Raw genomic sequence first — 27,471 nt, 5'->3', positions numbered from 1 at the left:
CCCGACAAAATAAAAGTCCAATAGAAATACATTGCAATGTCTACGAATGAAAAATTTCCCCAATACAATGGTTGTTTTTCCATTACTTGGACGGTATTATCCCAAAAATCTGCAGCGCATTCTTCGAAGTATAGGTGGTTCGCGTAGAAAGTGTGGAAAGTATTCTCTCTCTGTCTCTACGACTACTACTCCTGCAGAATTCGTTGTGGGTAAACTGTAAATCAAACACACCCAGCTTTGCTTCAAAACTGTAAGCTACTCTAAGTGATGTTTGCTGGGACTCAATTTTGAGCCGAACAGTTTTTGAAAATTGGTTTATTGTCTATGTATTTAGAGCTGCATCAGATTTCTTCTGTCGGTAAGTGGAAATTGAGGTCATTCCCAAAATCAACTGCCGCAGCTAAGAGTTAAAGCTTCTATATTCAAGCTCCCATAGGATTTGTTTGTCGGTGGTGCTAATGTCGTTTGTTTAGGTGGCGCTAAAATTAAGGTATTTCTACAAATTTTATTCTTCGCCCGATTTGGTTCATATTCACCTAGTATGGTGGCGCTGGAGTCGATATATTTAAAAAAAAATGTTAATGCTCCCCGACATGCAGTAAAAACAATATATATAAATAATCACTTATATGTACATTTTTTTTAATGTCTAACCGCTCAAAAGTTCAGAATAGCATTTATTGCATTTTTAGACTTCCGCTAAAATAATTCAGAATATTTACGTGAGTCGGATCGATTTAAAAATACCACCAAAAATCCGGGTGATTTTTTTCAAACATATTTTTAAAAACTAATTTTATATATAAAAAACTCGACTTCTTGATGCATTTTAAAATCAGTGTAGTCTTTAAATATAATACATTTTTTAGTTCCGGTGTACATACACACTCCTGCCTCGAATTCTAATGTATCAGATCTGCCGTTCTTTTCATACGTAGGGTACAGCAAAGCCTATCGCGTTAAAGCTAATAGTTTACTGATAAAAAACATCAACGAATTATATATAAAAAAAAAACAACTAAAACTAAACATACATTCATTAAAAAGATCAATTCAAAGCCTTCATATGACATGACGATAAATGAAAAAATATGGAGTGAATTTCTGCTGATATTTTCTTATAAAATAGATGTAGGTGTACATGCCTTGAACAGGAAAAAGCTAGCTAACACACAATAAAGAATTTTACTAAGCTTTGAGTAAATACTACATATAGTACATACTTACATATGTATGTAGGAAACAGTTTGTTATTCATTTTGTTTTTGTTTTTAATAACCTTTTTCATTGACTGATAAGTGACCGCTGAAGCTATATATTATGCCGACCAGTTACAGTGATGGTTGCATGATTTTTGTTTTTTGGTATTGAAATAATATATACATGCATACATACATACAAACATAGTTAAAAAGATTTGAACAGAAATGCTTTAGAAAATTGTGGCTGATATACATAAATTGATAGCACGGGGCTCTAAGGCATAATACACACAGGTATTAGTTGTTTGCATGGCACGTCGATAGGGTAGTCACTCAGGTGCTAACGTAGCGTAGTAATTAGACGTTGCTGTACCATTAAATCGCCTTAAATGTATGCAAGGCTTGTCGAAAAACACTGCACGTCAATGCGCCATGCAGCGACCATCGTCAACTGCGTCGAATGGTGTAGCCACTAAAACAATCCCTCCTCCTCTTCTGGGGAGACTCCCTTCCCGGAACTACTTTGCATAGCTTCGGGAAGGCCCAGAACGGTGTCCATTAAATGGACCAATACTATTCACCCACGTCTGGGTCCACCATATTTGTAGCCAGTTTCATGATATAGGCTCGTCTTCTAATGTCTCAGTGCCGTTATACCAGTGGTATGTGTGGCATGCTCTCAGGTTCCTCTCACATGGGCGAATGGATGTTATACGCTATTGAGATTTCTTTTACATCTGCAGCAAAGAAGATGTTGCTATAATATTGTACCGTTTTATGCCGTCGTGAGCACATAACTCGACCGCCGACAAATAAACGTCAGTTCGTAGAAAGCCCAGGGCTGATTTGTTTTTCTCTGCGTTTTGCGCTGCCACTCCGCGCGTTGCAGGTGCAGCATTATCCTCTTTGCAAAACTTTTAACTGCGTTCCAACAGTCATGAGATGCGCAAATGTTATTGATTAAGCTGTCTGGCCTTAGCTGTTCACCCAAGACTAAGTTAAACGTTCGGCGTTCTTCGTTGAAACGATCGCAGTAGAAGAACACGTGCTCCGCGCTTTCTATTGCATTGTAGCAGCTTGGACAGAACGAAGTGTCCTCCATGGGAAAGCGATGGAAGTACTCCAAGAAACATCCGTGACCGCTCAATATTTGGGTTAAATAGTGGTCTACGTCACCGTGCCTTCTGGTCACCCATTGGACAATTTTGGGGATAAGTCTATAGACCCAACGTCCGTTAACAGACGAGTCCCATCTGATTTGCCAATTTACTAACGAATGCAGACGTTCTGCAGCTTTCGCTTCAGTTGTCGGCTTTACTCCTTGTCTGTCATAAAGTTGTCCCATTTGCTGCACAAGTATGTATATCTATTGGGAACTTTCCAGCGATGACACAAACCGCGTCGTCTGATACGGTCCTGTAGGCGCACGGGACTCTTAAGTGTATTTTGTCGGTGCACTTGAGCACGAGAATGATGCTACCAACAGCATGCGCCTAACATCAACGACCACCAGCTGTGTAGCATGAAGCCACATCTTTCGAATGCGCAGTCTCCCGGTGAATGTCGTCTAATGTCTGTCTAAACACTGTCTGGTCCAGCAGGGGTATGTTTGTTTTATCCTAGATCTCGTCGGCGTAGTGTAGCAAGGGTGAAACCTACGGTAGAACCCTAACAGGAACTGCTTGCTGAGCAGTTTGTTATACTCCTTAACAGGTAGCATATTGGCCTCGTTGTGAAGGTGTTGTATTGGGGACATCGGAGGCAACCCGGCGCTGTCCGAATGGCAGTGTTTTGGCATGTCTGGAGCTTTATACACCCCTGTTTCCAGGCGACCAGACAGGTGCAGCATAGTATAGGACCGGCCGGCCAATTGCCTTAAATGTCGATAGCAACAATTCTTTGTCTTTGCCCCAAGTGCTGCCGGTAAGTGATTTGAGGACCTTGTTGCGATTTTGAACTTTAGTGGCAATTGCAGTTGTGGGCCCAGAGAAGGAGAGCAAACTGTCAAAGGTTACACCCAAAATTTTGGGATTGTTTACCGTCGGAATTGGTGTGTCAGTGACTTTTACCTTGATAGGCAGTTTGACCTCCTTTGTCCAGGTGGTAAAGAGGGTCGCCGTGGACTTAGTAGGGGAAAGTTGAAGATTCCTCGCAGTGAAAGAGCGAGAAAGCGTAAAAAGCGCCATTCCCATAGCAGGCGGTTCTACGTTACCGGAATGACTCGGGTTTTTCCCGACCAAGGGTTGCCGCCCCAGTAAACTAGCCCTGTCTAGTGTACCTCTTCTCTCTCGATCTCTCTCTCTCTCTCTCTCTTCTGTAAATCTTTTTAGCCAATGAACTTTCTCGCGGTCGCTGTTTCGAAGATTAATTCAAACGTATGCAAAAGTGTATTAATCATCATGGAGAATATTTTGAAATTTAATAAAGCTGCTTTCAACCACTTGGAAGGTACCGCACAAGTCATATTATGTCATACAGCTAAAATAGCTGCTTGTGGTTTTAATTCCTCTAAACTTTTATTTAACCGTCAACAACTTTTCGACATAAGACAATTAGGCACTTACGAGACCTTATGAACCACCTAACTGTACTTTGATAAGAAATATACCTAAGAAAAATAGCATTGTGATACTAAATAAAAAATGTTTCACTATAACATAAAGCATAATTTACAAGCATTTCATATCATATCAACTGGATCAATAATAAAATAATTAAATTCCTATTTGTAAACCCTGACTCCATAGAGCCACCCTATAAATCTTATTGATAAAATGACAAGGCTTACTTACTCACATATGCATAGGTATGCCGTCATCCAGCCTTGCCAATTCCAATCAGCAGCTGTCATATGTCGCCACACTTTGTGGCCAAACTATAAAAGCTCGCGCCTTTCCACACACTGTTAACTGTACTTCCAAAAATGTTGAAGTTCGTGATCGTGTTGTCGGCGTTTGTCTGCGTACTGGGTGCGCCTCAGCCTGAGGGCCTTCTGCCGCAGTTAGATGGGCGTATTGTTGGCGGTGCTGCCACCACGATCAGCTCCTATCCATGGCAAATATCATTGCAGCGTTCGGGCTCACATTCATGCGGTGGTTCAATTTACAGCTCTACCATTATTGTAACCGCTGCTCACTGCTTACAAGGTGTTTCCACTTCTATATTGAAGGTACGCGCTGGTTCATCATACTGGAACTCCGGCGGTGTACTACTGCAGGTCTCGGCATACAACAATCATGAAGGTTACAATTCTAGCACCATGCAGAACGATATTGCCGTTATCCGTTTGGCAAGTTCACTTTCGTTTAGCTCTACCATCAAAGCAATTGGTTTGGCTGATACTGCGCCTGCCGATGGCGCCGCCGCTGCTGTATCCGGCTGGGGCACTACCGTATCTGGCTCTGCGTCGCTACCCACGCAATTGCGGCACGTTAATGTAAGTGTGGTCAGTTTAGCTAATTGTTCCTCGAGTTCGTATGGCTATGGTAATGCGGTAGAAGAAACTATGATCTGTGCTTATACCGCCGGCAAAGACGCTTGCCAAGGTGATTCTGGTGGACCAATGGTGTCTGGTGGAGTGCTGGTAGGAGTTGTATCCTGGGGTTACGGTTGTGCATACCCCAACTATCCGGGTGTGTACTCAGACGTGGCGGCACTGCGTTCGTGGGTGGTGAGCGCTGCTGATTCGGTATAAGTGACATAAAGTAGTAACAAATGAATAAAATTTACGTTTTTTTTCAACAACTCTTATTTCACTGGAAAATTGTTAGTTTTATAAAAGTGTACATATGTATAAAATAAGCACGGTGGCGTGGTTCAATATGATCAGACTGTTGGCGATGTGCTCAATAATACTTCCCATCTATTTAAATGATTTTTTTTTCACCTTAACCAAAAAATATATGTTTAGGTCCAAATAGCAATAACACTGTGCGAGAGTGATATTATACTTTTATGGAGACCTAGCACAACTTGTAGGTATAGTAAAACTAAGATAAATGGCATAGGAGAAATTTCCAATACACCCCCAAAATATCATTTTATGGCCCACCGTTTTTCAGTAGGTTGATGTGAACAATCACTCATAACTTCGCCAATTTCCATCCGATTTCGAATTTGTTTTTTTTAGTTCGAAAGAAAAAAACAAGCCTTTTTGACAGTGTGTTGACAATTTTTCTGAAATGATAACTGACGAAGCTGTAGGCGGAAGTATTTGGATTTTTTTTTTATTTTTTCTCTATTTTTTCAACTTTGACATCATTTTTACGATATTATCCGATATTGAGAATGTTTTTTAGTACACTACTGTTATAGTGTATTTAGTTTTCTATCGAAATGACAAAATAACAAATAATCCAGACACCCACAGACGACACAGAGCTGATGGCCTCTGCAGCCAATGCTCAAACATAATTTTAGTACTGGTATTCATACCAGTCACTAAATAATAATAATAATAATAAATATATTTAGTTTTGCGTCGAATGAGCTATATTTGACTGTAACTGAATTAAAATTCATAGAGTTGTGTGAGTTTTAAGATTTTTTTATATTTTTATTAAGGAATAAGGGCGTGTTTTGATGCGTTATTATATGATAGATACATAATATTTATTGGAGTATATATGTATACATAAGAGTACACTGTACTGCATACAATAGAACTGGTTAGAACTTTCGAAAATATCTGACATATTTCTTTTTCAATAGAAATATGAAAAAGCTCCCAAGTGTACCTAAGTTCGCACTGTACATTGAAGTTTGTTATTATAATATAACCTTATTAAAACGTCATTATTGTTTTGCTTCAATTTGTGAAAAAGAAAAGTGCGATAATCGCAATAAGTTTTGTTTCATATGTGGTTTGTTGCTGGATCAAAAGCATCGTTTGAAGTTACAGAATAATAAAGCTCTGGTAGATGGCTACAACGGTTTCTTTAAGCTTACGTATACTACTTCTGATCGCTGGTATGAACCGGAATTTGCTTGTACTGAGTGTTCATTGAAATTCAAGAGATATAAATCAAAACGTTGCCAAAAAAGTGGAATTTCCTTATATTCTCCGATGATATGGCATTATCATAAAAGCCTTATCATAAACCAGATGACTGTTTTTTTTTTTGTAAAACGGACGTAAACGGTCATCATTATAAAACTCGAAAGCACATAAAGTATGCTGATGTTGCAACTGTCAAGAAACCCGTAGTCTTGGACGATATGATTGACTCAACTGCAGGTCATGAATTGAAGGAAGTTCAACTCATTGCTGATGATGGAGGTAACACATTATTCTCATATTTTTTAATAGTAGTTTACAGTTCATTATAATTTTAGGGATCCTTGTCAGGCCTCAGATTCGAAAACTCATGCGAGATGAGAAATTTACGAGTAAGCTCAGTGCAGTGGAAAGACGGGCATGGGAAAGTTTTAAATCATTGTGTGAGAAGTTCCTTGGAAATAAAAAGAGCTCTGATTATGTTGAAGTCGTCAAATAGTTTTTGAGTGCGTACGAAAAAATGGAATGCAATATGTCCGAAAAACGTTTTCAAGGGAAGAACTCGAGCAACATACTTGCTGATTATTGCTGGTCCTTGAAACGTAAAACAAGTGATTACTCTCACGAACGGAGCAGGTCTAGCAAACATTTTTGAAATCAAGATTAGTTTTTCCCGACATCTCCTAAAATTTTAAACCTGTATTTAATGTACTGTTCCTTAATATACTATACTGTACTGTACTAAAGTGTACCGTACTATACTGTACAGTGCCATACTAAACTCCAAAGAGCCGTTTCCAATGCATTTTTAAGTTTGGAACCAGTTCCGCTGTGTACTGCACCGTACCGCACCGTACCAAACTGTATAGTGCAGCACTGTACTGTATATCTATACTCCAAAAAATATGATGTGTTTATACTGACACTTGTTATCATTTTCATGCTTCGAAACGCGCCCTTATTCCAATTTAGCTCAGATATACGTACATACAAAATTAGACAAAAAAATTAAATTTTAAAACTCACACAACTCTATGAATTTTAATTCAATTACAGTCAAATATGGCTCATTCTACGCAAAATTTTATTTTCTATAACAGTAGTGTACTAAAAAACATCCTCAATATCGGATAATATGTAAAAATGATGTCAAAGTTGAAAAAAAGAGAAAAAATAAAAAAACTCCAAATACAGGGTGGCTGATGAAAGCCGCTACCAAAAAAAAATTGACTAACTTTTTTTCTTTTTAAGTTATCTGTTCCATTTTTGTTTTAATTTGCAGATTGATCTTTAAAATTTATTAAAATGGATAACTGGGACACGCAAACAAGAATTTGGATAGTCCGCCGCTATCACGCACTGTAGTCCGTAGTTTTGGTACAGAGAGAGTACAGGCGGATGTTTGGCGGCGATCCCCCGAGCAGATGGACCATAATGAGACTGGTGAATAATTTTGCTGAGCAAGGAACAGTCACAAGAAGGCCTTATCATCGAAACCCACCAGTTCGGACGGAGGAAACGATCGCTGCTGTAGCTGCAGCTATACAAAGCAATCCAAGGGTTTCAACAAGAAGCTTATCTGCTCAACTTGGTGTCAGCCGACAGTCTTTGCAAACAATAATGCACAAAGATTTAGACTTATTTCCCTACAAAATTCAAATGGTTAACAAACTGAATGCAGCAGACTTGCCGATTCGCTTGGAATTTTGCCAGAAGATCCTGCAAATGGTGGAAGAAGACCAAAACATGTTAAACTGCCTTTTCATGTCTGATGAGGCCCATTTCGATTTAAACGGCAATGTGAACAAACAAAATTGTCGAATATGGAGTACTTCTAACCCACAGATACTCCACGAGACGGAATTGCATTCTCTTCGCGTGACAGTGTGGTGTGCGGTTTCTTCACGCTGTATTGTCGGGCCTTATTTTTTTGAAGAAAATGGTCACACTGTTACGGTTACTGGAGACCGTTATTTGAAAATGCTGAAAGAATTTTTCTATCCAGAACTACGCCGAAAGAGAATTCCTTTCAACTCTGTGTGGTTTCAACAAGATGGGGCAACGTCTCACATAGCCCAGACTGTTATGACAGAGTTGCGACGAAAATTTCCCAATAAACTGATTTCAAGAAACTCCGAATTTCGTTGGGCCCCCCAGGTCGCCTGACCTTACTGCACCTGACTTTTTCTTGTGGGGTTTATGTAAACAAGAAGTTTATAAAACAAAGCCAACAAATTTGGATGAACTAAAACAATCCATTCGGGCAACAATTGCGGCTATTCCTGTCGCAACTCTCAAAGCAGCAATGAACAACTTTTTACTAAGATGCCGCACTTGTGTCAACGAGCATGGGGGGCATTTAAATTCAATTATTTTTAAAACTAGTTAAGCTACATTTAATAAAATTTAATGACCTTCAACTTGAAAAAAAAATAAATGAATTCCATACACTAAAAAAAAAGTTATTTGAGTTTCTTAATGTAGCAAAATTCATCAGCCACCCTGTAATTCCGTCTACAGCCTCGTCAGTTATAATTTATGTGTTTATGTCAAGATTCTATTCTGCTTTGTTTTGTTAGTGCCCATTTACACGAGGAGACATCTGGAAGGGAAACATTTTGTTTGGGGGTGAAGGACGGTCGCGGAAGAGAGAAGGGAATTTGTCTCCTGTACTGGCGACACGCTTTGCTCTTCTTATTCGTATTTCCAATCTTAAAGCAATTTTTGACAGTTGCTTCATTTGTTTTCTTCTTTTGTGGGAGAAGGTTCTGAGTTATATGTTGGTTTTCAAGCAAACGGAAGATAACAAAGATGACAAACATCCGAACACTGCTTGGGAAATGCACGATTATTTTTGCTAGTAAAGTAGGTATAATTTAAATTATATTATGGGGCATGTTTATGTTGAATTCTAATTTTCCCCGCATTTCTAGATACTCAAGTTAATTTTAAGTTAATTATTTATGTATGAAGTATTTTTAATTTATTTTTTTTTATTCAAGTACAACTATTTATAAATATATTTAAATAAAAAACAACATATTATTTATTATTTAACCAGTTTGCATTTTTCATTCATATATTTAAGAAATTGTTGACGAACGTTTTCCGCTTTACATGTAAGCGCATGCGAGAATACATCCGAACCAGACGATGCTAAAGCATTAAATGTCAAAATGTTGCCGAAAACAATTTTGCCCGTGTGGCCGCGAATGAGACATGAAAAGAGAATTTCCAGTGGCTCCCTTCCAGATGTCTCCTCGTGTAAATCGGGTCTTAGCCACCTCCGAAAATATAGCATCAAAATTATCAAAAACTTCGTTGTAATATACTGTAAAAACAAGCACCCCTATTATCACAACAACAATTGTGTTCAGAAAAAGTGATGTAGTGTGAAGTATTGTATGTTCTCAAACCAGACGATAAAAGTCCCACGTGTCACGTAAAGGCCCAAAAGGCCATTAGCATCATCAAAGTTCTTCTGGGCTACAGGTCATACAGAACCAAATTATCTTAACAAGAGCAAAAAAGTGTATGGATCGCTATGAATCTCGAATTATAGATGAATCCACTACATCAATGGGAGCCGGCACTGAAGTGGATTGGTACACTCTCAAAACAATCAACAAGTTTTTCAATTAGGAGCAAGGCGAATCTATTAAAGGTGGTGTTGGCAAATCAGCCGAGTGTGTGAACAGTGTTGTGGGTCTAGTGCCACCACAATGAATGCGCCTTGATTAGGACATAACGATTTTTTTTTAATACAAACCGCATTTTTTGTTCAATTATAATCATTATTTTGTATACCCATAAATGCATAGAAAAACTCATATATTTCTGATGCCCCCAACGGCGTATAGTTTCCGCAATTTTGCATTAAGAATAAATACATAAGAAATTTATAAGAAATATTTACACAAGAACATACAAACGTAGTACATATACAGACATACATATGTGCACGACCCTGGGTGTATGTTAGTTTTCATTCCAATTATTCTTCGCGTGCTGCTGAATTCCACAGGCGATTCTTCGTCTTCGCATTCCTTTTATCCTGCCTGCTTATCGGCTGCAAATGTGCCGCATCCACAATATCCCTGCCCAAAAAGAAGAAAACATGTATTTCATACTTCAGATTTCTAGATAATTGATAACTACAAACTAAATTTACTCACTTGAATTCATCATAGGTTTGAGTCGTACTCACAGCACGTAACTTAGCATCATTACGCAATTCATAGAGTTTTGACTCGTGTAGACGCTCCAAACAATCGGCGCGAAGTCTCAGCAACTCTTCCGGTGTAATTTTATCGATTTGCGACATTGTGGACGTTTTTAATTGTGAGAAATGTTTTCAAACAAAACCAATGCTTGAAGTCTTAATATGTCTATACCTTATTTTCCAATCATTATTCAATTGTTTGATCGATCCCGAAATGTTACTTAGTAATGAAATGGTATTCGTTACTACAACGGCGCCCAAACTGTGTTTCATTGTGCGCGCTTATAGCAAATGGTGTCAGCCGTTAGAAAGGGAAATTGTCAAACGAACTTTGCATTTCTATAGCAAAACAAAATGGCGAATAGCGCTTTAACGAGTGCTTTTTTATTACAAACAAAAATATCTATACATTTACATACATAGAGATTTCTAAAATAATATTTATTTATTTAGAATTTGTCTAGGAATTTGTAATTCTTAGAGACCTGCAACATTTCTTACAAACGGTTACAAATAAAATTAAATGTATAATTTTACCACCGTAGCCGAATGTGTTATTGCGTGACAACCATTCGGAAGTGCACAGGTTCGAAACACTAATATAGAAAATGTTTTTTGTTTTTTTTTTTGTTTTTAGCGGTCGCTCCTCGCCAGACATTGACCCCCGAGTGTTTTTTGCCATGAAAAAATTCCTCCTAAAAACCTAACTAACTAACGCCAGCAGATATGAAGAGATTAGTTGAATATTGCTGTAAGTGGCTTCATAAACGATGGAAAGATTTTTAACAGACTAACAGAAAATCCAACAATATCTGTCTGTGAAAACATTTTCAGATTCCTAATACCCGCCAGTGTATCCGCTTCAGTCAGATCCCATGGCAGCCGGTTCTACGTTACCGGAATGACTCGGGTTTTTCTTCCCGACCAAGGACTGCCGGCCCAGTACACTAGCCCTGTCTAGTGTATCGTATATCACCCCACCCCTTACGTCACAGGAGCAAACTCTCGCAGCAATCCTGCTCCAAATACTTCTCCTCAGAGCTGGAGTCGAATCCAACCCTGGGCCAGAAGTATTCTACTGCTGCGTCTGCCATAAACGGCTCCACCCGAACTCCATTTCGGTTAGGTGCAATAAGTGCAACGGGTGGAGCCACCTTAAGACCTGTTCAGGCCTTAAGGGGGGAAGCTGGTCTAGAGCGCAAAAAATGGGCATATTTTATGAATTTATTTTGACTCAACAAAGGAATCAATCGAAAATCTGTGAAATAGGTTTAATAATATAGCTTTCATGGTACAAATACAAAATTTTTCGTCTGAATTAATTTCAAAATGGCCGCTGTCCAGCAGTTCTCCTAAGGCGCCTTTTTTTCTAGTGGGTCCATTGCCGAAGACGTAAACTCCTTAATTTTTGTCCTGGATCAAAAAATAAAATTTTTTTAGTTTCTATATAACAACAGAAAGAGACGTACGTAGGATTTTTTCGATATTTTGTTTTTTCGCGAAATGGTGCACGTTTGAACAAAAAGTTACAATTTTCACTATAAAGAACGACATAAAATTGTTGATTAAAAAAAAAACTATGTAATATAAATAAAAAATCCTACGTACGTCTCCGGAGAATGGTATTTCGAATGTATTGTCAAAATTTCGTAAGAATCGGTAAAGATTTGTTCGAGTTATGTCTTCGGCCAGTTTAAAAAAAGTGATTTCGAGAAAAACGCGTTTAAAGTTGTAAGTAGCGTTCGGGGCATACCTGTGAGGCACTGACGTCGAATGAAAAATTTGGGCATTTAGACATTTTTGCTGGCATCCCTCATTTGGTATATTATTTCTAAGACCCTAAAGCACCTTTTAAGACAAAAAAAAATTTTTCGATTTTTTCAAAATTCTAGACCAGCTTCCCCCCTTAAGTCGCACAGGGAGTGGTCCACACGGTATGTGGCCACGTGTTGCTCCCGCCAACAGGCGTCTGATGCCTCCACGGCGACTACACCCCCTGATAGGCCGGCATTACCAACCGCCACCACAACCCATACCTCTACGGTGAGGAGCCTATCGGAGCAACACAACTCCCCTTCAACCCCTCCCATCCCTTCCTGCTCGAACCCCAGTGCGGGGACAAACCAGCAGCTCCTGGTCCCCCGTACCGTCTGTTCCGTGTGTCAAACCGCAATACCTCGGAATCTGGTACCAGTCCAATGCAATTCCTGCAGTGGCTGGTGCCATTTTCGGAGATGTTCCGGCCTACGCACCACCCGTGAGTGGACAACTGCCTACGTTGCCCCCTGCTGCAGAGCTCTGCACCCACTACCGCCCCCGGAGGCGCGGCCGCCCACCACCATCAGGCCGCAACAACAACAGTGGATTGCGCAGCATGTCCAACGTAGACAACCCCACGCGTCCCTCACCCCCCGAATTACACAGACCTCACCGAGAAGCTTTAAGCTTCTCCAGTTTAACTGCAACGGACTTACGAGTAAGGTCGACGAGATAGTTGACTTTATGAGTCGGCACAGTATTAAGATAGCTGCGGTCCAAGAAACAAAGTTGCACGCCAGGTCATCTCTGATCACCAGGGATGGCTACAACGTGCACAGACACGATCGCGAGCGAGACAATGGTGGTGGCCTAGCGTTTATAGTCCACCACACAGTGCAGTATAGTCTCATTGATGAAGGAATCGACCGCAGGGACAGCACCTTAGAATGTCAAGGCATAGCTGTCCGGTCAGGCGATTCCGAGCTCGAAATTTTTAACGTATATATACCCCCTGTCACCTGGTGCCCGGCAGGATATCACCCTGATATAGGTGCGCTCATCAGAGGTGAAAACCGATTGGTTGTAGGTGACTTTAATGCGCATCTCGATATTTGGCATTCAAGCCTGCCAAATGATCGTAGGGGACAGAAATTGGCAGAGCAGATAGACGACTCGACATTCAGCACTGTGAACAACGACGCCCCCACCAGGGTAGTGGGCAATTGTAGCAGCTCGCCTGACCTAACAATAGCTAGTGCAGGTCTGATAAATAGCATAACGTGGCGATCTATGCTATCGCTTGCATCAGACCACTTGCCCATTATCGTCTCGATTGAGAGACCTAAAAAAGCTAATTGGGCCGGCTTCACGGAATTCACCGAGGACACCTTCGCCGCTCTTCCCATCCCCTGCTTTTTAACTTGCTTTTTAACTTCTACATCTCGAAGCTCCCCCAACCACCAGCGGGAGATTCCCTGATCTCATACGCTGACGATTGCTCGATAATGGCGTCGGGCAATGACATCGATGGCCTGTGTTCCAAAGTGAACAACTACCTCACCGACCTTTCTCGCTTTTTCACTGCGAGGAATCTCCAACTTTCCCCCACCAAGTCCACGGCGACCCTTTTCCCCACCTGGACAAAGGAGGTCAAGCTGTCCCTTAAGGTAAAAGTCGATGACACACCAATTCCGACTGTAAATAACCCCAAAATTTTGGGTGTAACCTTCGACAGCTTGCTCTCCTTCTCTGCGCATACAACCGCAATTGCCACTAAAGTCCAAAATCGCAACAAGGTCCTCAAATCGCTGGCCGGCAGCACTTGGGGCAAAGACAAAGAACTGTTGCTTTCGACATTTAAGGCAATTGGCCGGCCGATTCTAAACTATGCTGCGCCTGTCTGGTCGTCTGGAACTAGTGATTCGCAGTGGACAAAGCTTCAGACATGTCAAAATACCGCCATTCGGACAGCGACCGGGTGCCTCCTGATGTCACCCATCCAACATCTACACAACGAGGCACAAATGCTCCCAGTTGCGGAGCACAACAAATTGCTCAGCAAGCAGTTCCTGCTAGGGTGTTACCGCAGGTTTCACCCCTGCAGACACCTGCTTGAGCCTGAGCCGCCTCCCAGGCACATCAGGAGACACCTCCTTGACTACGCTGACGAACTCCAGGACAAAACTGACCGAAACCTACTGGACCGGACAGTATTTAGACAGTCAATAAACGACATTCACCGGGAGACCGTTACCACCTTCATGAACTCCCGTCCTGTGAATGCCGTAATCGGAGTCCAACCACCACCTATCGCAGATGAGGAGCTCCAGCTTCCCCGTGAGACTCGTGTAACATTGGCACAATTACGTTCTGGATATTGTAGCAGGTTAAACTCCTACTTATCCAGAATTGACCCCGACATACCAAACACATGTCCGGCATGTGAAGGTACCCCGCACGACACTAACCACCTTTCACATGCCCCCTCAAACCGACTCATCTAACCCCCCTCTCCCTCTGGACCCAACCTGTCGAAACAGCATGTTTCCTGTGAATTTGGCTCCTTTTTTTATTAAAAAACACGATCGTGAGGACATGAGATACGCCTCATTTATAGGTAGATTATAAGTCATAGAATCCTGGATCTTTCGATAAATTGAACTTTTTCAAATATTTATCTCTCTTTAAGGTCCTTCAGATGGTTGAGTTCTCTCAAATACCAAGGACACTTACAGCGTTGATTAGTGTTAATAGGAACACGCATTATAAGAAAATTAAAATAATTTCTAAAATTTTAAGCAGTTCATAAAATTTCAACGTTTTTTTTTTTTTTTGTTGGTGGTAAAAACATTAAACGTAAATTTTAGCGCTATCGTCCGCCCCTCAGGTGGAATCGAACCACTTCGACGTTAATCGACTACAGATTTGAAGTCTGCACCCCGGACCACCGAAGCTCAGAGAGGCAATTAATTTAAGTCAGACGTCACAATTTAAATTGACAATGTGAAGAAAATGCATCTATGAATTACAGATTTCGCGGTCGTGAACGAAAGTTTATATAACACTGCGATACTCTAACTTGTAAATAAGATAAGATTATAAAGAACTGCATACCTAATATCATTTATATTGCAATACCCTACTAATTTACTAGATGCACTTACACTATGTGAATATATTTTATATATATGTGCGGCCGCACGTGTGTGTATGAATCTATTATGTGTCCGTTTCTCATATCTTATGGTTTGCTGGGTCTAGCTTCCCATCAACCTCTTTCCAAAAGTGAAAGTTGATACATTTCACTCGTGAACTACACTGAAAGCGATAGCAAGGCGAAAAATATAAAAATTGAACTAAACCAAAAAAATATTAATTTTTGTTCTCAAAATTTCTCAAATAGAACAAGCAGCCAAAATGGGCATCCCCTCAAAACTTATACTGTCACAGTTCCATACAACCGGAGAAAAAGGAAACAATTTTCCATTTCCTCTGCGAATGTCCTGCCCCATGGAAGGACAGAATGTTAACCCTGGGCAAACCGCTTTTCAAGAGTCTCGAACAACTGAACAACCTGATAAGGCTCCTGAACTGCACAGACTGGATATAGTCATGATGCAAATAACTGGTAAACAAGCTGCTAACGAGGATGTGGCAACAAAATGGTGCAAAAGTGCTAATTGGATTCTGAACGAATCACCACTTAACCCAACCAATCTACCAACCAACCATCAATCAATTCGATTAAATATTCACCATGTTTTTTGGTTCAAAAGTAAATACATATAAGCGTTGACATCCTACATAATGTCTACTTTCAGTATTCATAGAGGTCCGTCTCCATCTGGTATCGCTAGGCACCAAAAGGTTTATGCATGGTTTAATGTCATTCACGCTAACTAACCTAACCTAAATACATACATATGTATGTATATGTATTCTCCGCACTGTATTTAACCAAGTCCAAGTCATGCCTAATACATTTTTGTTTAAAAATAATAATTGCATAAAAAGTAGATTTCGTGACAATACTTTAAAAAATCATTTTTTATTTGTATTTGTTTTACAAAAATGGGTGCTTAAAGAATTATTTGAAGATTATTGCAACTGGAATGAAATTAATTAAAAAAAAAAAAGCTGTATATATTACTAAAACTAAATCCCTTTAATATTGAAAGTTTTGCTTAGTTGAATTCGGCGCAATATGTATGTATATGTTCAATTTAATTGGTGCAAATTGTAGAAGAAAGTGCTTCACATAACTTAATTTGAATAAAATAGTGGAGATGAAAAGCATTTAAGTAACAGCTTAAAATTTTGATGGAATTATACTGCTTGAATTCATAAATTTGAAGCCACCAAAGTTACTGTAATATTAGTTTTCTACTTCTCATCAGTGTGTAGCAATAAATCTAAATGCTTATTCTTTTTTGTTTTACAAAGTTAGTAAATATCTATTCATCATAATGTGATAATCCATAAAAAAATTGTATTCTTGTATTTTACGCATCTCGCTTTTTTTGTTGACGCTGTGAATGAACTTTCTTCTGATTCTGCACTTTAGAATTGGAATGTGTTTGCTGTTCCTGTTGTGGTTGAATTTCTTGTCGTGGTTGTATTTGTTGTTGTGATTGATGTTGCTGAGGCTTTGAACGACAGGAACGCGTAGCGATCACTCATTTACGCGGTTGTTGAATATTTATTTGAGGTTTCTGGGCAACAAACGAAGGTGGTTTGGGTGAATGTGCCACCTGTGCCGCCTGTGGCGTATAATCGATATTACCCTTAACTGGTGCACCACTCACAGACATGCTGTTGACAGCAACTGGTTGCTAAAATTAAAATGCATATGCGTATCAATAAAGGCACACTTCCTCATATGTATAAGTACATATACATACATATATGTATATATATATATATATATAACTATTCAAATTATTTACCGTCAATCCAGTGCAATCTTCGGCATCCTTGGCCGGACGCTCTGCGTTAGGAGCTTTGTGTTGCACAATGCGCATGCCACCCGCTTTGACTGTAAAAAGAGGATAGTAAAATTTAGTCGTAAAAAGTGTTTTCTAGTCTTATAAGCTATCAAAACTTAATAAAAAAACCTTATCGATATTTCCTACTAAAAGTTGTTATCACATTTGTAACAAAGAATTCCACGTATGCATATGCATGCACACATACAAATATTAGCGGTGCAATCAGCCGCTCCCGACTCTATCACTAACAACATAACTCAAGGACGTTTCACACGCCCGATTTCTACTTCATTGATTTACCTCACTTACTGCGCATATTTTTCCTTCATCTGCCTGTTATTCCCTCATATGCACGTATCAACGTGCATAATTAATTTAAAGAGAAACTAACTGTACGTACCTGCTGGTGGATGTCCAGCTACAAGATTTGGTTGCTCATCTGCCATTTTCCACTTACAAAATACTATTTGATTCCGAATGCACCTAAAATCACATAAAAGGTAACAATTGGTAATAATTACTCATTTTAGAACAACTAATTTACACTTATTTGCCTTTTATAAATTACGCACCTGCTTTTTATTTCTACCTTTACTTCTCTACTGTTTACTGTTTTATGGGTATTTTTAGAATTTTCCTACAAGTACAAACAACTTCTGCTTCTGGCCGCTCTGATTGGATGGCGGAGTTGGTATTGGTGTATAGGAATTTGTTGTTGCGTTGAACTGTAGTCGTATTTTTGTGTGACACGAAAGCACTTTTTCTTTTCAGATTTTAATCTGGTTGTACTTCAAACACCTCTTTCGTATGATTTGGAAAAAGAGTTTAAACAAAAAAGCAATATTTATTTGATTTTTAGTGTGTTGTTTTTGTCTTCATACGTGTTTTTCAGTTATGTTATGTTTCCATTCTGCTACGCACCGTCCAGAGACTCGAAAAATCACTTAAGGTGCTAGCCCAGTGCAGGCCGGCTTTGCTTGCTATACTTGTTTTGCTTGGCTGTGACAACTTGCAGAGAACGTTAAATACATTAACGTTCTCTGTCGTAGCTCGTGAGAATTCTCTATATTTAACGTTCTCTGGCGCTTGAAAGATGATTCGTAAAAGGAAAAGGTAAACAGAGATGTTAGCCATATTCAATAATACATAATACATTTTTTATTCTTGATGCTAACTAGAAGCTGTGAAAACATTTTGCTATTTTTTCTTTAGTAAAAATGTAGAAAATAAAGTGCCAATCAAAGTAGTTTGAAACCATTTTCCCTTTTTATATATTTGGGGCACGTAACAGCTGCGTTAATTGCCTCATTATTTGTAAAAACCAAGCTCTTTGAGTTCTTACAGTGACGCTAGTCTATATTTCAAGAGTTTCAGTTCCTTGTTGTTTTTGCATTATTACTCGACTATCTGCTAAAATTCGTACACATGAATAATTTCCCAAGTAGCGCTCCGACCGATTCCAATTTTTTTACTACTACTCCAAATACAGAGGGTGCTTACAATTTTTTCGGTTTCCCTTCCACTCTTTCTAAAACATAAAATTCGCAAATGAAGCTAAACCAAATCAATTTAAATGAGTGACCGGGGTGTTCAATTCCTAATGTCAAAAGCACTGTAAATAGAACATTGAGGTATTTGAAACTTTCGCCGTACTTCAAGTGCTTCAAGCAAAGCTGCCATTTGGCCTCGATTCATATATTTTAGTGTCGATCTTTTCTTTTATTACCGTTATCGAAGCCAAGCAAGCAAGTCCAGCCTGCATGGGGCCTCCACCTTTATGGTGTTATGCGGAAAGTTTATTTTTCCCATGTGTCTGTTGCACAACTTTATGCTAGGCGTTCAGCCTCGACTATATGAACGTCTTCATATAAATGTATAATTTTATCTTAACTGTCAACTTAAATGTGCGAAGCAAATGTGAAAGGACTTGATCGCTGACAGAAACTAATCCACTTTTTTAAAACGGCTGCATATGTGCATACTTCATTAATAAAAATCACGTTTTATTTTTTTAATTTATGTAGATTATGCACGTAACTTTTTTTGTTGGCTTGTCTTGATATATATTCCTTTCATTTAAGACGTCACGAAGCCCCTTTATTTTGATTTTCAAATTGCATTTCTTAAAAATTTATGGGATAGGTTAATGTTGTAACCCCACATATCCATTTGTGAGTAACTATCGCAGATGATAGAACACAAAGTTTGGCCTTCCGAAGTAAATTTTAAGAGTAACTTTGGCTGTTAAGTCACAGGGATTTTGTCAGTAGAATTGTTCACTACTCAGACGGTAACGAAGTAACCTGAATAGTGGCTGCGTTGATATTTTCACACAGCACCAATGCAATTTCAGTTTTTGCTAACCTCTGCCGTAAGCAAACAGCTGTCGTAACGGCTCCGACTCCATGCAGTATCCCATCACTTGTTTTGAGAGAAATATTACGAATTTTCCAATGAAATTCACAGGAGATGTTGATTTCGTGCTTATTTTGCTAAAACTAGCACCAACACTATTCAGTTAATAATAGTTTTTAAGTTATTTGTTGATAAAATTTGTCTTTTACCTTCACCAAATTTTGATACAATAAGTGCACTTATCACATTTATTTTAATAAATATTCAAACTACATTAACATACACACACGTTTTTAACTCTTTTTATTGATATATACCATAAATTAACAATTTAAATTGCATTTATAACTTGCAAACACTTGACGCGCCAGCTAAATTTACAATAACTGAAAAGCATGGCTGAATGGAGTGCTGCCAGAAGCAAAAATAATAAAAGAATAGAATGCGATTGAAAACGAAGCAACATAGGAACATAATTTCCACACACTCTTTTTTGTTAGAATAATGAGGGAATGGGGGTTTACAACCTCTAAGGTGTATATATTGAGTTCATAAATACATATAAATACAATATCGATATGATTTTCGAAATACAGTTCAGCTTCACGTAAAATTCCTACGCGAAAAGGAATACTACGCAAAAATACTGTGGATTGCGTAGCCGGAGTTGGACTGATGAGGGTTATTTTTTTGAAGCGCGGCCGAAGGCCGCCCACGCGAAAAGGAATACTACGCAAAAATACTGTGGATTGCCTAGCCGGAGTTGGACTGATGAGGGTTATTTTTTTGAAGTGCGGCCGAAGGCCGCCTACGCAGAAGAAAGTTTTACGCAAAAATACTGTGGACAGCATTTATTCCAAATTTTCGGCTGCGGCGCTTTTTTTTCTTTTTTTTTTAAATATATATATGTATATATATATACCATATATTCATAATATAGTGAAAATTTGGAATAAAAAATCGCGCGATTTTTTATTCCAAATTTTCGCCTGCGGCGCTTTTTTTTTCTTTTTTTTTTAAATATATATATGTATATATATATATCATATATTCATAATATAGTGAAAACTATAAGCCTCCGGCCAGTGAGGTTTTCACTTTTAGATAGTAGAATACCCCCTCTACCCCCCCTCATACCCCTTTTTTTAAAAGAGGCGGGGGACCAAATGGGTATTTTCCCGTCGTAACCCCTAATAAATCAAACAATTTTGCTGATACCTTCAAATTTGCTGAGAGTCAAGTAACGGTTTGATGTTTGCCACATATTTGCATTGTGTACATCATGTAACCACGGCCATAGAAGTAGTAAACATTTCAGTTCCTCAGTTTTTGTGTACTTGCATATTTAAGTACTTCTCCAATACAACCCTGCAACTTTTCCAAAAAGAAAATAAAAGTTGATAAGCAAAGTGGTGCAATTTATGTTTGCCGGCCAATATATTATATGTTCTACTTTTAACAAGACTAAAGTGAAGGAATTAGCTTACACCAATAAAAAATATAATATATAGTGGAAAACTAATCAACTCACAAAGGAAAATGAAAGACACAAAGGCAAGTTAAAGGAAGTTTTTTCAAACAGTATGGAATAAATTACATCATGGGTTACATTAAAGGTCAAAGATTTAGAAATAAAAAATTAGCAATGCATCGTGATTTAACAAAATTGCTATATATTTTAATAATTGTTAGCAGCACGCGTGCAATAGAGTAGGGACAGGCAGCAGCGTGGCACGCTCGCAGCAGAGCGGGGGGCGACAAACTTACATCAGAAGGGTAAGCAATAGGCGTGTACGTATATTAATCACTTCTGAGCAACGCATATGTGTTTGTAAAAAAGAGAGTGAAGCTTTGCCAATAGTAAAGTTACCTGATAAGGGGACTTCATTTCATGTTAAGGGATTTCGAAGTGGTGATCGTTCATATTAAATAATAAAATGCTTTTGGTCTCTTTAATTTTCTATTTTATTTACTTTTATAATTTTTGTAACCAAGAAGCATAGGCGATTTTATAATCAAGAAGTTTGAACATTCGCATGTCAAAGTTTCATAGTTGCTAAACTATGTGGAGATAAATTTGCACTGACAAATCGGTGTATATTTTTCTGAATGAAAAAATTGTCTTCGTTTACATATAAGTATGTATGTATATCGTATGTTTTTATGTTAGTGCGTTTTTTTTTTAAAGAATGCTGGTCACAACATCGAACAGTAATCTCAACCAGCCATATTTTATTTAAACAATGGATGTTATACATTTTATTTTGTTAAAAAGAACAATTTGTACATGTTTCCATTAAAAAAAAAATATATATGATTTTTTCAAAAAACATTGAGGAAATTATCATAGCAGAGTGGGTATTCTTGGTGAGTACTTAGTTGCTCTCAAATTCAAATCACACGCATATGGCAATGCGCACAGTATGACAAAGTACACAAAAATGATTAGAGAAATTTGTTTGCATCCGCTCATGGATTTCGCACCATCGGTGGCAACGCAAACCACTTTTCGTCATGATACACCCATACGTTCCGTACATTCATTAACACATTGAAATAAATCTTCACCTTTAGTCGTCCCTGTCACTGGAATAATGTCCAAAAGTTCTTCACATATATTTAGGTGGGCATCAACTCCTCGGATAAAAATCGCTAATTGGGCTATGTCGGATATATCTGTACTTTTGTCAATTGCCAATGAAATCGCTGTGAATGATTTTATACGCTCTTTTAACTGCGATTCTGTAATTTCCGCCATTTCATCTACTCGTCTGCTTATAGTTCTACGAGATAATGGGACAAAATTCCTACTGCTTTTAATATACAAGACTTCACCGATTCGCCATCCGAAAATGCACGATTCTCACGAACAAGGTTTAACGCGATTTCATAAGTTGCACGCTTTGCATCTACAACGTAATCTTCGCTTTCCTAAGAAATTAAAAAAAAATTTTAATAATTTGAATTTTTCCGACATTCTGTAATTTGGCACATCGAATCGGGCTCTTCGTTTAGACTTAAGGATTTGTATATACTTTTTCTTTCTTTTCCTACATATTCATCATAATCACTCCTGTGCAGCTCATAATGTCTCTTTATGTTAAAAACCTTACACACCACACGTTTTTCACATACAAGGCATTGTGATTCTCCGTCTACATAGTCTACAAGTTTCACTCCATTTCGGATTAAAATTTAACAATGTTCTTTTATTTGAGGTCATGCTGAACCAAATGTTTTATATTTAATATTTTATTTAACTTTGTTTATCTAAATTAAAAGTTAAAACAGAGTAATATATTACACATTAGAAATAAATTTATGTTTTTGTCGGCAGTTGAGCACTGTGCACTTTGTTTTGACGTTCGCCGTTTCAAATTTTTAAATAGAATTTTCAGCACTTTCACTGCATCCACACCATACAAATACACTTAATATTAGTGGTTTTTTATGCGACAATAATATGTAACTTACGGTCTGAAAAAATATCGTCGAAAAATGAAGAAATCACGAAAAAACTGATTTTATTTATGAAATGTCAAAACTTATGAGTAAGAGTTGCCGCAGTTGTTAAATGTGGGAATCAATTTTGGGCATTGTTGATTTTATTATTCATGATTCATATACATAAATATATACTCTTGGTTGTTTATTTTTATTTGCAGTTGTGCATATCAGAGTGTATTGGATTTAGATGGGCGAAATTAGTTATCAATCACGTCCACTTTTTATGAAAAATAAAAGAAAAAATGGTATCATTCAGTAGCTAAAAATTCTGAAACATTCGACAAACTTCGGTAGCTGAAGAGAGTTTGCTGTTTTATAAAGTAATTTGCTAAAAGAATTGACTTTCGGGATTTCTTAGCTCAATTTAAAAAAATATATCCGATCTTAAAAATCATTTAAGTAATCATAACATAAGTGTGAATAATTTACAGATTCGTCAGTATATGCAGTGATCAATATTATTGAAGATTTAACTGACATTGCTTTCCAATATGTAAGATTTTAATTTAATCTCAAATTAAATGTTTTCAGAGGTCGTAATTTTCTTTACATCTAGCAATTAAAAAACAGAATTACGCGAACTTTTGATATGTTTAATTGCTTGTTTATTGTTGTTCATTATCTTAATTCATTATTATAATAGAAAGTGTAATATGTATTAAATTTAGTTATTGAAGAAAAATGTACCAAAAAAACCTATTTTTTTAGAAATTTCTTGATATGAAGCTAAAAGTTGGCATCCCTGGTAAGAATTCATGAATAATTGCTCTCTCATTCAGGGTACAAACACATACACAACTCGCTCAATTTTTCTGTTTCTTCCCTGTGCTTTGTTATCCCCCTTCATCTAGCACTTTTACGCACGCAGAAGCACACGCTGCTGCACAGTGCAAATGTGCTGAGTTTGTCCATCACTACAATAGAGCATGATGTTATTTCACACGTATGTACAAATCGAAGAATACGGAGATGTACTATACTAATGCCATGTAAAATTAATACCGTCTTATATAGGTACAGGGCGGCTGATGAATTTTGCTACATTAAGAAACTCAAATAACTTTTTTTTTAGTGTATGGAATTCATTTATTTTTTTTTTTCAAGTTGAAGGTCATTAAATTTTATTAAATGTAGTTTAACTAGTTTTAAATAAAAATAATTGAATTTAAATGCCCCCCATGCTCGTTGACACAAGTGCGGCATCTTAGTAAAAAGTTGTTCATTGCTGCTTTGAGAGTTGCGACAGGAATAGCCGCAATTGTTGCCCGAATGGATTGTTTTAGTTCATCCAAATTTGTTGGCTTTGTTTTATAAACTTCTTGTTTACATAAACCCCACAAGAAAAAGTCAGGTGCAGTAAGGTCAGGCGACCTGGGGGGCCAACGAAATTCGGAGTTTCTTCAAATCAGTTTATTGGGAAATTTTCGTCGCAACTCTGTCATAACAGTCTGGGCTATGTGAGACGTTGCCTCATCTTGTTGAAACCACACAGAGTTGAAAGGAATTCTCTTTCGGCGTAGTTCTGGATAGAAAAATTCTTTCAGCATTTTCAAATAACGGTCTCCAGTAACCGTAACAGTGTGACCATTTTCTTCAAAAAAATAAGGCCCGACAATACAGCGTGAAGAAACCGCACACCACACTGTCACGCGAAGAGGATGCAATTCCGTCTCGTGGAGTATCTGTGGGTTAGAAATACTCCATATTCGACAATTTTGTTTGTTCACATTGCCGTTTAAATCGAAATGGGCCTCATCAGACATAAAAAGGCAGTTTAACATGTTTTGGCCTTCTTCCACCATTTGCAGGATCTTCTGGCAAAATTCCAAGCGAATCGGCAAGTCTGCTGCATTCAGTTTGTTAACCATTTGAATTTTGTAGGGAAATAAGTCTAAATCTTTGTGCATTATTGTTTGCAAAGACTGTCGGCTGACACCAAGTTGAGCAGATAAGCTTCTTGTTGAACCCCTTGGATTGCTTTGTATAGCTGCAGCTACAGCAGCGATCGTTTCCTCCGTCCGAACTGGTGGGTTTCGATGATAAGGCCTTCTTGCGACTGTTCCTTGCTCAGCAAAATTATTCACCAGTCTCATTATGGTCCATCTGCTCGGGGGATCGCCGCCAAACATCCGCCTGTACTCTCTCTGTACCAAAACTACGGACTCCAGTGCGTGATAGCGGCGGACTATCCAAATTCTTGTTTGCGTATCCCAGTTATCCATTTTAATAAATTTTAAAGATCAATCTGCAAATTAAAACAAAAATGGAACAGATAACTTAAAAAGAAAAAAAGTTATTCAATTTTTTTTTTGGTAGCGGCTTTCATCAGCCACCCTGTATATGTAAATATTTTTATTTTTTTTTAGAACTTTCCGCCATTAAAAAATGACAACCTGTTGCGAGCAGCTCGTGGAGAACTCGTTGACCGAGTGCCTGTCTGGGTCATGCGTCAGGCTGGACGTTATTTACCCGAATTCCAAGAGGTGCGCAAGCAACACGATTTCTTTACCGTTTGTCGCACACCCGAATTGGCTTGTGAGGTAACAATGCAGCCGCTGAGACGATTCGATTTGGATGCGTCTATTATATTTTCGGACATTCTGGTGATACCTCAAGCGCTTGGCATGACAGTAGAAATGCACGCGGGTGTGGTAAGTGTAATAAGTAAAGTGAGTAAAGAAAATGTGCATTTGCTAACATTTCCTGTATCCGATTAAAGGGACCTGTATTTCCTGAGCCATTACAAACACCTGGGGACTTAGCTAAACTCACTCCGGAAGGCGCGGTGGGACGTTTGACATATGTGGGTGATGCTATTACAATGATGCGTCACATGCTGGAGGGTCGTGTGCCGCTCATAGGATTCACTGGTGCACCCGTAAGTTTATATCAGCATAATAACAAATAAATATGTACATTTAATTATGTTGAAAATTTTGCCGACTGCCAGTGGACTTTGATGGGATACATGATTGAGGGGGGAGGCAGTAAAACAATGGCTAAATCAAAAGCTTGGCTAACAGACTATCCCGACGATGCGACAAAACTATTGAGCATGTTGACAACTGCAATTGTCGATTATTTGGAAATGCAAGTGAAAGCTGGTGCACAGTTATTGCAAATTTTCGAATCATCAGCGGAGCATTTAAGCAAGGGAGATTTTATCAAATGGTCAGTGCCTTACATAAAGGAAATTCGGGATAAATTATATGAGCGCTTAAAGCAGCAGTCGATACCAGTTGTGCCGTTGGTATGTACTATATTGGGTTCATGAGCCTTTATTTTAAAATATTGTTTACTTCACAGACAATTTTCGCTAAAGGGGCGGGCCATTCATTGAAAGAACAAGCCGCTTTAGGGTATGATGTTATAGGCTTAGATTGGACCATGGATCCAGTTGAGGCACGAAAAGAAGTTGGTCCCAATATCACACTTCAAGGGAATCTGGATCCACAGGATATGTATAAAACTCCCGAAGAAATACGTGCACTAACTACAGAAATGGTGCGAAAATTTGGAAAAGAACGCTATATTGCTAATCTGGGGCATGGCATTACACCGCAAACGCCTATCGTAAGCATGGAAACGTTAGTCGATGCTGTGCATAAAGCACTTTAAACATTGTGGTGATATGGAACAATACTTTAACATTGTAAATTTTTCTAATAGCAACTTATTGTGTTGCAGCAAATAAAAGATTCGATTGTTAGGTTGCTAAAATTATAAAGAAAACATTTTATTTATGTACGAGAGTATGGCCTATGTTTCGATTCCAATTTTGTCGTACAACATCAGTGAACTGCCAAAGCAGACCGATAGGGTACCGATCATGACCGCTGCAAATAAAAAATTGCATAGAAATATATGTATGCCCTTGTGTACTAAATGTATTTGCTTTATTTACATTTTCCGGGCAGTTTTTCTCCCAATAAATACCCCGTAAGAGCTGTAAAAGCAAAGCCCAATGAATTTGCCACTGGTACAGCTATGGTTATGTTGATGTGTTGCAGGGTCCACACGTATAAAACGCTGCCCAATTGATTTAACAGAAACGGTATCCAGTAATGGAGTCTTGTGCCTATCATACGAAGCTCCTGCCATAGATTAAGCCATCGAGATCCAGTGTCCACATTGTCAATGCCTGCGCTACCAAGACGTATGAAAGGATTCGTTGCGCCCCATAACAGACCAACCCCTAAAAGCGACACTACGGGATATTTGTGATAATTTATGACTTTGTAAATATAAAAAAAACTTACAAACCGTGTTTATCATTTTCGAGAAAATATGCGGAGTTTATCTTTGTTTATTTACATTTCAAATACAGCTGTTTATAGTGGTTCTTGAATGTGAACGCTAGATGACGCTGTACGGCGTAAATTTATATATATGCAACGAACGGAACTAATATCTCAAACTGTATGCGTAAATTGACCAACTACA

The 27,471-nt window shown here is 38.3% G+C and overlaps 5 protein-coding genes and 1 non-coding gene across 11 annotated transcripts; 2 read left to right on the top strand and 4 right to left on the bottom strand.

The window, feature by feature from the left end:
- The first annotated feature begins 4,102 nt into the window (after nt 1-4,102).
- LOC128867962 (trypsin beta-like) lies at nt 4,103-4,952 on the top strand. The gene has a single exon (XM_054109610.1). It carries the CDS (start codon nt 4,126-4,128, stop codon nt 4,894-4,896), a length of 771 nt encoding a protein of 256 aa, XP_053965585.1. The 5' UTR covers nt 4,103-4,125; the 3' UTR covers nt 4,897-4,952.
- A 5,078-nt stretch (nt 4,953-10,030) lies between these two features.
- LOC128868017 (coiled-coil domain-containing protein 103) lies at nt 10,031-10,690 on the bottom strand. The gene is made up of 2 exons (XM_054109719.1): nt 10,374-10,690; nt 10,031-10,295 (listed from the first exon to the last, which is right to left on the bottom strand). The coding sequence occupies exons 1-2, from the start codon at nt 10,520-10,522 to the stop codon at nt 10,193-10,195; spliced, it is 252 nt and encodes an 83-aa protein (XP_053965694.1). The 5' UTR covers nt 10,523-10,690; the 3' UTR covers nt 10,031-10,192.
- A 4,365-nt stretch (nt 10,691-15,055) lies between these two features.
- On the bottom strand, nt 15,056-15,142 carry Trnastop-uca (transfer RNA opal suppressor (anticodon UCA)). The gene has a single exon. It is a non-coding gene; the product is annotated as a tRNA-Sec (tRNA).
- Nucleotides 15,143-16,192: 1,050 nt separating this feature from the next.
- Nucleotides 16,193-19,863, bottom strand: LOC128867532 (death-associated protein 1). Of its 6 annotated transcripts, none has more exons than XM_054108814.1 (5): nt 19,731-19,832; nt 17,739-17,966; nt 17,567-17,649; nt 17,125-17,213; nt 16,193-17,010 (listed from the first exon to the last, which is right to left on the bottom strand). In XM_054108814.1, the coding sequence occupies exons 3-5, from the start codon at nt 17,610-17,612 to the stop codon at nt 16,855-16,857; spliced, it is 291 nt and encodes a 96-aa protein (XP_053964789.1). In that variant the 5' UTR covers nt 17,613-17,649; nt 17,739-17,966; nt 19,731-19,832; the 3' UTR covers nt 16,193-16,854. The 6 variants fall into 6 exon arrangements, with proteins under 6 accessions (XP_053964789.1, XP_053964788.1, XP_053964792.1 ...); XM_054108813.1 differs by lacking the exon at nt 19,731-19,832 and adding an exon at nt 18,048-18,165; XM_054108817.1 differs by lacking the exons at nt 17,739-17,966; nt 19,731-19,832 and adding an exon at nt 19,839-19,863.
- Nucleotides 19,864-20,896: 1,033 nt separating this feature from the next.
- LOC128868840 (uroporphyrinogen decarboxylase) lies at nt 20,897-26,760 on the top strand. The gene is made up of 5 exons (XM_054111380.1): nt 20,897-21,075; nt 25,395-25,679; nt 25,748-25,906; nt 25,979-26,278; nt 26,335-26,760. The coding sequence occupies exons 1-5, from the start codon at nt 21,061-21,063 to the stop codon at nt 26,644-26,646; spliced, it is 1,071 nt and encodes a 356-aa protein (XP_053967355.1). The 5' UTR covers nt 20,897-21,060; the 3' UTR covers nt 26,647-26,760.
- On the bottom strand, nt 26,761-27,412 carry LOC128868842 (transmembrane protein 234 homolog). Its single transcript, XM_054111385.1, has 3 exons — nt 27,288-27,412; nt 26,933-27,235; nt 26,761-26,864 (listed from the first exon to the last, which is right to left on the bottom strand). The coding sequence occupies exons 1-3, from the start codon at nt 27,301-27,303 to the stop codon at nt 26,788-26,790; spliced, it is 396 nt and encodes a 131-aa protein (XP_053967360.1). The 5' UTR covers nt 27,304-27,412; the 3' UTR covers nt 26,761-26,787.
- Between the last annotated feature and the right edge of the window lie 59 nt (nt 27,413-27,471).

This window comes from Anastrepha ludens, chromosome 6 (genome assembly GCF_028408465.1).
Source record: "Anastrepha ludens isolate Willacy chromosome 6, idAnaLude1.1, whole genome shotgun sequence".
NCBI lineage: Eukaryota > Metazoa > Arthropoda > Insecta > Diptera > Tephritidae > Anastrepha > Anastrepha ludens.
Note: the sequence above shows the minus strand (reverse complement) of the source record. Positions and strands in the feature narration are given on the sequence as shown.